Source organism: Sebastes fasciatus, unplaced genomic scaffold (genome assembly GCF_043250625.1).
Source record: "Sebastes fasciatus isolate fSebFas1 unplaced genomic scaffold, fSebFas1.pri Scaffold_48, whole genome shotgun sequence".
Lineage (NCBI taxonomy): Eukaryota > Metazoa > Chordata > Actinopteri > Perciformes > Sebastidae > Sebastes > Sebastes fasciatus.
In genome coordinates, this window is record NW_027428236.1 from 45,655 (window position 1) to 57,500 (window position 11,846).

The 11,846-nt window shown below is 39.9% G+C and overlaps 1 protein-coding gene across 1 annotated transcript; it reads left to right on the top strand.

The window, feature by feature from the left end:
* Positions 1-882: 882 nt before the first annotated feature.
* Positions 883-8,854, top strand: foxa1 (forkhead box A1). The gene is made up of 2 exons (XM_074628546.1): positions 883-1,174; positions 7,236-8,854. Exons 1-2 carry the CDS (start codon positions 1,109-1,111, stop codon positions 8,388-8,390), a joined length of 1,221 nt encoding a protein of 406 aa, XP_074484647.1. The 5' UTR covers positions 883-1,108; the 3' UTR covers positions 8,391-8,854.
* Positions 8,855-11,846: the final 2,992 nt, after the last annotated feature.

The following is an 11,846-nucleotide window of genomic DNA, read 5'->3' on the forward strand; positions in this document are numbered from 1 at the left end:
TTAAAGCTAGACATCTGAAGACGTGTCCAGTTTGATTTAAAAGTGTCTCTGATATAAAACAAGACGATAAAGGGGGACTCTGAAGTCCTGAATCCAGAACTTCATCATCCGGTTACCAGTGTGTGTGTGTGTGTGTGTGTGAGTGTGAGTGAGTGTGTGTGTGTGTGTGTGTGTGAGTGTGTGAGTGAGTGTGCGTGTGAGTGTGTGTGTGTGTGTGTGTGTGTGTGTGTGTGTGTGTGTGTGTGTGTGTGTGTGTGTGTGAGTGAGTGTGTGAGTGAGTGTGCGTGTGAGTGTGTGTGTGTGTGTGTGTGTGTGTGTGTGTGTGAGTGTGTGAGTGTGAGTGAGTGTGTGTGTGTGTGTGTGTGTGTGTGTGTGTGAGTGTGTGAGTGAGTGTGCGTGTGAGTGTGTGTGTGCGTGTGCGTGTGCGTGTGTGTGTGTGTGCGTGTGCGTGTGTGTGTGTGTGTGAGTGTGTGAGTGAGTGTGTGTGTGAGTGTGTGTGTGTGTGTGTGTGTGTGTGTGTGTGTGTGTGAGTGTGTGAGTGAGTGTGCGTGTGAGTGTGTGTGTGTGTGTGTGTGTGTGTGTGTGTGTGTGTGTGTGTGTGTGTGTGTGTGTGTGTGAGTGTGAGTGAGTGTGTGTGTGTGTGTGAGTGTGTGTGTGTGTGTGAGTGTGAGTGAGTGAGTGTGTGTGTGAGTGTGTGTGTGTGTGTGTGTGTGTGTGTGTGTGTGTGTGTGTGTGTGTGTGTGTGTGTGTGTGTGAGTGTGAGTGAGTGTGTGTGTGAGTGTGTGTGTGTGTGTGTGTGTGTGTGTGTGTGTGTGTGAGTGTGTGTGTGTGTGTGTGTGTGTGTGGAGCACAGACCTGGAGGGTTGGACCTGCAGGAGGAGGATCACATCAGTCCGCAGGTCACCATCACCTCCTCCTCCTCACCAGCACTCTGCTGCCTCTTTCTGCTTCTCCTGGCTCGACTCGGCTCGGCACACTTTCACCTGGACCAAGACGTACACAGACACACGGACCAGGACCAGGACCAGGACCAGGACCAGGAGAGCAGGAGAGCAGGAGAGCAGGAGCTGGACCTGCAGGATCCGTGTTCCGGCTGCGGACTCCCGTCATGCTGGGCACGGTGAAGATGGAAGGCCACGAGGCTCCGGACTGGAGCGGATACTACAGCGAGGAGGTCGGTCACACTCAGCCCGCTTTACCGCTGCTCTCTCCGGCTCTGTGAGACCTGGGTCACACCGCTCCGGATCAGATCCTGACTAGTTAAACTTCGGATCAGTTGGAAGCAAAGCGCGACTTCTTTATTACAGACTCAACTTGTTTTATTGAACTGAACTCAAACTTGAATTCGTTTTAAAAAGTGACAATAAGGCTTAAAGTTTATTGATTTACTGATTTATTGATTTCTAAAAAATAAAATTAATTTAAATACTCAGAAAAAAATGTGAAAGAATCCGATGAAACATTCATAATGTTCAAACTGTGTTGAGATGTCCGGACCTCCAGTTAATAATAATAATGATAATAGTAATAAAAATAAAAATTATTATTATTATTATTATTATTATAATAAACGGTTAATTTGTTTAAAACAAAGTCGGAGCGTCACGTTTTTATCAGCTGAACATAAAAAGATAAACTATTTATTTTGCGGCTATTATTTAATATTAATTATGAATGATTTGTTTAATTTGACTTCGGAAGTTTGGAGCGAGATGAGCCGATCAAATCTTTATATTTATTTATATATATACATATATATATATTTATTCTGTTGTTCCATCTGAGCGGAGGGTTAGAAAAAAGATAAAGCTGTAAAACATTTAAGCATTTAGTTCAGACTTCAATAACATTTATTCATAAATTAATAAATGAGGTAGAAACGGAGGCCTGCAGAACTCCAACCATATAATAATATTATATATATAATATATAACACCAACCATATAAATCAAACTCTCACCTGCGTTCTGCATTAACTCTAAAACTAAGTCTTGTTTTAATAAATTAGTAATATAGTATATATAATATAATTTAATATAATCACAGCGTTATGACTGGATAATAATGTCCATTATTTGATCGGATTATGTGACAAAGCGGCCGCTGTCAAGTCAGTGTTGACATTTAATGATTATAAAGATGATCTTTAATTAAGATGGATAGATAGATATCTATAATATTATATATATTATATTGGATGGATGGATGGATGGATAGATGATAGATTGATGATAGATGGATGATAGATGGATGGATGGATGGATGGATGGATAGATGGATGGATGGATAGATGATAGATGGATGGATAGATGGATGGATGGATAGATAGATGGATGGATGGATAGATAGATGGATGGATAGATAGATGGATGGATAGATAGATGGATGGATAGATGGATGGATGGATAGATGATAGATGGATGGATAGATGGATGGATGGATAGATAGATGGATGGATAGATAGATGGATGGATGGATGGATGGATAGATGATAGATGGATGGATAGATGGATGGATGGATAGATAGATGGATGGATAGATAGATGGATGGATGGATGGATGGATGGATGGATAGATGATAGATGGTTGGATAGATGGATGGATAGATAGATGGATGGATGGATGGATGGATGGATGGATGGATAGATGATAGATTGATGATAGATGGATGATAGATGGATAGATGGATGGATGGATGGATAGATAGATGGATAGATAGATGGATGGATGATAGATTGATGATAGATGGATGATAGATAGATAGATGGATGGATAGATGATAGATTGATGATAGATGGATGATAGATAGATAGATGGATGGATAGATGGATAGATGGATAGATAGATGGATGGATAGATGGATGGATGGATAGATGATAGATAGATGGATGGATGGATAGATGATAGATGGATGGATAGATGGATAGATGATAGATTGATGATAGATGGATGATAGATAGATAGATGGATGGATAGATAGATGGATGGATAGATGGATGGATGGATAGATGGATAGATGATAGATTGATGATAGATGGATGGATAGATGATAGATTGATGATAGATGGATGGATAGATGATAGATTGATGATAGATGGATGGATAGATGATAGATAGATGGATGGATGGATAGATGGATAGATCTTGTAGATATTAATTATTGCTTTTAAATTCAATTTGATGTAAAAATGAGTCCGTGAGGATTGTTTTTATTATATATTATTAAGATGACATAATTCATATATCTCGTTTATATTCTAGTTTTAATGTTTTATTGTTGAAATATTAATATTAATATTAATATACAGGAAATCCGTCAGTGCAGAGAAACGGCAGCGAGCAGTTAGCACGGATCAAATTCACAAACTTAAAACACTATCTAATATTTGTATTAATATCATATATATGATATATATATATGTATATATATATATCATATATATAAATAAACATATATATATATATATATATATAGGGTTAGGTTATTATAGAACAGAACCAACACCTGCGTGTGTGTCTTCAGTTATTCGTCCTGATGTGATATCTGATCTGACTTATAATAATAATAATAATAATAATAATAATAATAATATAATGATAACAATAACAACAATAATAGTAATTAATGGATGTTATTATTGATTTATTTCAGGTTCCTATTTCAGTTTAAAATGTGTTGATGTGATGCTACTGACTCCGTTATTAATTTACCCATTAATGGTGATGCAATCATTTAATGTTAATGTAATTTATTACAGATTAATTCATGTAGTTTATTACGGATTAATTAATGTAATTTATTACGGATCAATTAATGTAATTTATTACGGATCAATTAATGTAATTTATTACAGATCAATTAATGTAATTTATTACAGATCAATTAATGTAATTTATTACGGATCAATTAATGTAATTTATTACGGATCAATTCATGTAATTTATTACGGATCAATTAATGTAATTTATTACGGATCAATTAATGTAATTTATTACAGATTAATTCATGTAATTTATTACGGATCAATTAATGTAATTTATTACGGATCAATTAATGTAATTTATTACGGATCAATTAATGTAATTTATTACGGATCAATTAATGTAATTTATTACAGATTAATTCATGTAATTTATTACGGATTAATTAATGTAATTTATTACAGATTAATTCATGTAATTTATTACAGATTAATTCATGTAATTTATTACGGATTAATTAATGTAATTTATTACAGATTAATTCATGTAATTTATTACGGATCAATTAATGTAATTTATTACAGATTAATTAATGTAATTTATTACAGATCAATTAATGTAATTTATTACAGATTAATTCATGTAATTTATTACGGATTAATTCATGTAATTTATTACAGATTAATTCATGTAATTTATTACGGATCAATTAATGTAATTTATTACAGATTAATTAATGTAATTTATTACGGATCAATTAATGTAATTTATTACAGATCAATTCATGTAATTTATTACGGATTAATTCATGTAATTTATTACAGATTAATTCATGTAATTTATTACGGATCAATTAATGTAATTTATTACGGATCAATTAATGTAATTTATTACAGATCAATTAATGTAATTTATTACAGATCAATTAATGTAATTTATTACGGATCAATTAATGTAATTTATTACGGATCAATTAATGTAATTTATTACGGATTAATTCATGTAATTTATTACGGATTAATTCATGTAATTTATTACAGATTAATTCATGTAATTTATTACAGATTAATTAATGTAATTTATTACGGATTAATTCATGTAATTTATTACGGATTAATTCATGTAATTTATTACAGATTAATTAATGTAATTTATTACAGATTAATTCATGTAATTTATTACGGATTAATTCATGAAATTTATTACAGATTAATTCATGTAATTTATTACAGATTAATTAATGTAATTTATTACGGATCAATTAATGTAATTTATTACAGATTAATTAATGTAATTTATTACAGATTAATTAATGTAATTTATTACGGATTAATTCATGTAATTTATTACAGATTAATTCATGTAATTTATTACGGATTAATTCATGTAATTTATTACAGATTAATTCATGTAATTTATTACAGATTAATTCATGTAATTTATTACGGATTAATTCATGTAATTTATTACAGATTAATTCATGTAATTTATTACGGATTAATTAATGTAATTTATTACAGATTAATTAATGTAATTTATTACAGATTAATTAATGTAATTTATTACGGATTAATTAATGTAATTTATTACAGATTAATTCATGTAATTTATTACAGATTAATTCATGTAATTTATTACGGATCAATTAATGTAATTTATTACAGATCAATTAATGTAATTTATTACGGATTAATTCATGTAATTTATTACAGATTAATTCATGTAATTTATTACAGATTAATTCATGTAATTTATTACGGATCAATTAATGTAATTTATTACAGATTAATTAATGTAATTTATTACAGATTAATTAATGTAATTTATTACGGATTAATTCATGTAATTTATTACAGATTAATTCATGTAATTTATTACGGATTAATTCATGTAATTTATTACAGATTAATTAATGTAATTTATTACAGATTAATTAATGTAATTTATTACAGATTAATTCATGTAATTTATTACAGATTAATTCATGTAATTTATTACGGATCAATTAATGTAATTTATTACAGATCAATTAATGTAATTTATTATGGATTAATTCATGTAATTTATTACAGATTAATTCATGTAATTTATTACAGATTAATTCATGTAATTTATTACGGATCAATTAATGTAATTTATTACAGATTAATTAATGTAATTTATTACAGATTAATTAATGTAATTTATTACGGATTAATTCATGTAATTTATTACAGATTAATTCATGTAATTTATTACGGATTAATTCATGTAATTTATTACAGATTAATTCATGTAATTTATTACAGATTAATTCATGTAATTTATTACAGATTAATTCATGTAATTTATTACGGATTAATTCATGTAATTTATTACAGATTAATTCATGTAATTTATTACAGATTAATTCATGTAATTTATTACAGATTAATTCATGTAATTTATTACAGATTAATTCATGTAATTTATTACAGATTAATTCATGTAATTTATTACGGATTAATTCATGTAATTTATTACAGATTAATTCATGTAATTTATTAAGTGAAATGGTTCAAACAGTATTAAATAATTTGAATCTTAAAATCGTCATCAGTAGATTTTATTTGTTTTATAAGATAAAGGATTTATTAAGGAGTGAACCCTTAATAACATCTTAAATTAATAATTAAGGGAAAAGATATGTACACCTTAAAATCGACTTCATTGGTTAATGAGGACCTTTTCTAATTAATTAATTAATTAATTATTTTTCTGTTTTGTGTCCTTCAGATAAAAACTACAGCTGTAATATTTTAGTCTGAATATAATATATTTAATTAATAACAGTAGTAATAATAATAATAATAATAATAATAATATTAATTAATGTATTCATGTGTTATTACTACTACTACTACTAATAATAATAATTTATGTATTTATGTGTTGTTATCAGCAGTGGTCAGCACTGGCGTCTCACAGCTAGAGGGTCGAAGGTTCGAATCCGGCTTGGGGCCCTTCTGTGTGGAGTTTGCATGTTCTCCCCGTGTTAGCGTGGGTTTTCTCCGGGTACTCCGGTTTCCTCCCACAGTCCAAAGACATGCAGGTTAGGTTCATTGTTGACTCTAGATTGCCCGTAGGTGTGAATGTGAGTGTGAATGGTTGTCTGTCTCTATGTCAGCCCTGCGATGGACTGGCGACCTGTCCAGGGTGTACCCTGCCTTCGCCCAATGTCGGCTGGGATCGAGTCCAGCCCCCCCGCGACCCCTAACGGGATAAGCGGTTGCAGATGGATGGATAATAATAATCATAATAATATATTATTGAATATTGATCCATAATCATGAAGGAAATATTGATCTGAATGTCACAGCAGCAGCACCTGGTCCTGGTCTAAATAGTTCTGGTCCTCGTCTAACTGGTTCTGATCTCTCTGCAGGGTTACTATCCAATGACGAATGGTGGGATGGGTTCAGGTCTACTTGGTTCTGGCCCCGGTTCAAATAGTTCTGGTCTGTGTAAGTGGTTCTGGTTCTGGTATAACTGGTCTGTCTCTGGTCTCTCTGCAGGTGTACTCTCCGATGGCGGGCGGCGGGATGGGTTCTGGTCTCGGGATGGGCTCCATGTCGGGCTACATGTCCAGCAGCGGGACCACGTCGGGCTCCTTCAACATGTCGTACAGCGGGACGGGTCTGAGCCCCGCCCCAGTCGGGGGGATGGGTGGCCCGGCCCCGGGGGCCATGTCGGGTCTGGGCGGAGGCGTGGCCTCGATGGGCGGGACTTTGAGCCCGTCCGGTATGAGCTCAGTGTCGGCCCAACAGGCCTCGATGGGTCTGAACCCGTACGGGGGCATGAGTCCCACCATGAGCCCCAGCATGGCGTACGGCGGCGGCGGCGGGCTAAATCGTGGCCGCGACAACAAGGCATTCAGGCGGAGCTACCCACACGCCAAACCTCCCTACTCCTACATCTCACTCATCACCATGGCGATCCAGCAGGCGCCCAGCAAAATGCTGACGCTGAGCGAGATCTACCAGTGGATCATGGACCTGTTTCCGTACTACCGGCAGAACCAGCAGCGCTGGCAGAACTCCATCCGGCACTCGCTGTCCTTTAACGACTGCTTCGTCAAGGTGTCGCGCTCGCCGGACAAACCGGGGAAGGGCTCGTACTGGACCCTGCACCCGGACTCCGGGAACATGTTTGAGAACGGCTGCTACCTGCGCCGCCAGAAGAGGTTCAAGTGCGAGAAAAAGATGCCGACGAAATCAGAGGGCAGGAAGGAGCAGGGGGGAGGAGCGTCTCCCTCTGGGGACTCCATCAAACCGCCAGGACTCCTGGACTCCTCCTCCCTGCCCTCCTCCAGCCAGGCATCCTCACCTCCCGGTCTGGACCTGCGGGGAGGCGTCGGCGGGCCGTCGGACCTGAAGGTGTCCGGCTCCCAGCTGCTGTCCTCCCTGTCGTTACCCCCCCACTCCATGGCGCATGAGTCCCAGCTGCACCTCAAAGGAGACCCCCACTACTCCTTCAACCACCCGTTCTCCATCAATAATTTAATGTCGTCCTCAGAGCAGCAGCACAAACTGGACCTGAAGGCCTACGAGGCGCTGCAGTACTCCTACAGCGCTGGGGGGGGCGCCGGCCTCGGAGGGAGGACCATGGAGCCGCTGGAGGCCTCCTACTACCAGGGGGTGTATCCCAGACCGCTCCTCAACACCTCGTAGTACCTGCTGCACTTCCTGTTTGGACTCTTACTCTCTGCATGCAACCGTCCTGGACTTCCTGTCTGACTGTGATGATGCTGAACCGGATCGGCTCTGCTGGTTTCTGCAGCGACGGAACTGAACTCGCACTGTGACCGAACCGGGACACAAAGAGACCTGTTAACTCTCAGCCGTTCAACCTGATCCCAGGTCTGTGTTCTCCTTTTACACACCGAGTCACCAACAAGTAAACCTCATGTTTTTAAGGTGCAAAGGTTTTTATAGTCAGTGGTTCCCATCCGGCAGAAGTCAGGACCCCCTACAGTAATCAGGACTCCCTACAGTAATCAGGACCCCCTACAGTGGTCAGGACCCCCTACAGTGGTCAGGACTCCCTACAGTGGTCAGGACCCCCTACAGTGGTCAGGACCCCCAACAGTGGTCAGGACCCCCTACAGTGGTCAGGACCCCCTACAGTGGTCAGGACTCCCTACAGTAGTCAGGACCCCTACAGTAATCAGGACTCCCTACAGTAGTCAGGACTCCCTACAATAATCAGGACCCCCTACAGAAGTCAGGACCCCCAACAGTGGTCAGGACCCGCAACAGTGGTTAGGACCCCCAACAGTGGTCAGGACTCCCTACAGTAGTCAGGACTCCCTGCAGTAGTCAGGACCCCCTACAGTGGTCAGGACTCCCTACAGTGGTCAGGACTCCCTACAGTGGTCAGGACCCCCAACAGTGGTCAGGACTCCCTACAGTAGTCAGGACTCCCTACAGTAGTCAGGACCCCCTACAGTGGTCAGGACTCCCTACAGTAGTCAGGACTCCCTACAGTAGTCAGGACCCCCTACAGTGGTCAGGACTCCCTACAGTAATCAGGACTCCCTACAGTGGTCAGGACTCCCTACAGTAGTCAGGACTCCCTACAGTGATCAGGACTCCCAACAGTGGTCAGGACCCCCTACAGTAATCAGGACCCCCTACAGTGGTCAGGACCCCCTACAGTGGTCAGGACTCCCTACAGTAGTCAGGACTCCCTACAGTGATCAGGACTCCCAACAGTAGTCAGGACCCCCTACAGTGGTCAGGACCCCCTACAGTGGTCAGGACTCCCTACAGTAGTCAGGACCCCCTACAGTGGTCAGGACTCCCTACAGTAGTCAGGACCCACTACAGTGGTCAGGACCCCCTACAGTGGTCAGGACTCCCTACAGTAGTCAGGACTCCCTACAGTGATCAGGACTCCCAACAGTAATCAGGACCCCCTACAGTGGTCAGGACCCCCTACAGTGGTCAGGACTCCCTACAGTAGTCAGGACTCCCTACAGTGATCAGGACTCCCAACAGTAGTCAGGACCCCCTACAGTAGTCAGGACTCCCTACAGTGGTCAGGACTCCTTACAGTAGTCAGGACCCCCTACAGTAGTCAGGACTCCCTACAGTGGTCAGGACTCCCTACAGTAGTCAGGACTCCCTACAGTGATCAGGACTCCCAACAGTAATCAGGACCCCCTACAGTGGTCAGGACCCCCTACAGTGGTCAGGACTCCCTACAGTAGTCAGGACTCCCTACAGTGATCAGGACTCCCAACAGTAGTCAGGACCCCCTACAGTAGTCAGGACTCCCTACAGTGGTCAGGACTCCTTACAGTAGTCAGGACCCCCTACAGTAGTCAGGACTCCCTACAGTGATCAGGACTCCCAACAGTAGTCAGGACCCCCTACAGTAGTCAGGACTCCCTACAGTGGTCAGGACTCCTTACAGTAGTCAGGACCCCCTACAGTAGTCAGGACTCCCTACAGTGGTCAGGACTCCCTACAGTGAGATGACCCACTGCAAGATAGTTTCACTGTCTGGTTTCTTGGTTCTGGTTTCTTGGTACTAGTTTCTTGGTTCTGGTTTTTTGGTTCTGGTTTGTTGGTACTGGTTTCTTGGTTTTGGTTTCTTGGTTCTGGTTTTTTGGTTCTGGTTTGTTGGTACTGGTTTCTTGGTTTTGGTTTCTTGGTTCTGGTTTCTTGGTTCTGGTTTCTTGGTTCTGGTTTGTTGGTACTGGTTTCTTGGTTTTGGTTTCTTGGTTCTGGTTTCTTGGTTCTGTTTTTTTGGTTCTGGTTTGTTGGTACTGGTTTCTTGGTTTTGGTTTCTTGGTTTTGGTTTCTTGGTTCTGGTTTCTTGGTTCTGGTTTCTTGGTTCTGGTTTCTTGGTTCTGGTTTCTTGGTACTATACTGGAAAAACAAAGTTCGGAAACTTGTGTTTGGTGGATTATTTCTCTGTTGTTCCAATGCTAATGGTGATGCTAATGCTAATGGTCATTGTATTTTACATCGTTGGAAAGCCTGTTTATTGACCTTCACAATGATGTCCCACTTGTAAGGATCATGCATTTGTGGGATGAGCAGCACAGCTGATGATGTGGGGAGCGCCCAAGAAAAATTTGCCAAAATGCTCTGCCAATGGTAAACAGTGTATTCTCATAAGGCTACCAGGAAGCCTGCAATGACTGCCCTTCACCGTCAGGCCCGTTGGCGCTGGTGTCTCCAACAGACAATGGAACCTGAACATGTGGGGGAATGTCATGTTCAGTGATGAGTCCAGGTTCTGTCTGCCAAAGAAGAACGCTATGCTGATTGTTGCTCCGATGGAGTAACGGCTTTTGGTGGTCGGCATCTCCCTCACTGACAAAACAAGGCTTGTCATCATTGAAGGCCATCTCAATGCAATGAGATATCGGGATGAGATTCTGCAGTTAGTGGTGATCCCATATCTCCACAATCTGGGACCTAACTTCATCCTCCAAGATGACAAGCTCGCCCCCACAGAGCCAGGGTTATCACAGACTACCTCCACAATGTGGGAGTAGAGAGAATGGAACGGCCTGCCAAGGGTCCAGACCTCAACCCAATTGAACACTTGTGGGATCAGCTTGGGCGTACTGTACGTGTTAGAGTGACCAACACAACCACGCTGGCTGACCTGCAACCAATCCTGGTTGAGGAATGGAACGCCATCCCACAGCAACGTGTGACCAGGTTGGTGACCAGCATGAGGAGGAGGTGCCAGGCTGTTGTGGCTGCGTATGGGTCTTCCACCGCTACTGAAGCTCTTGACGGTGTATTAAATTAATAAAGTGTAAAATAGCCAATATGTCTTGTTTGTTCCTTGTTACTAATAGAGAGTTCAATCATCCAATCCACCAAAACAACTCAAAACAAGAGTCAACAACAACAGGAGAATACACTGTTTACCATTGGCAGAGCATTTTGGCAAATTTTTCTTGGGCGCTACCCACATAATCAGCTGTGCTGCTCATTCCACAAATGCATGATCCTTACAAGTGGGACATCATTGCGAAGGTAAATAAACAGGCTTTCCAACGATGTAAAATACAATGACCATTAGCATTGGAACAACAAAGAAATAATCAACCAGACACAAGTTTCCAAACTTTGTTTTTCCAGTTTAGTTTCTTGGCAATG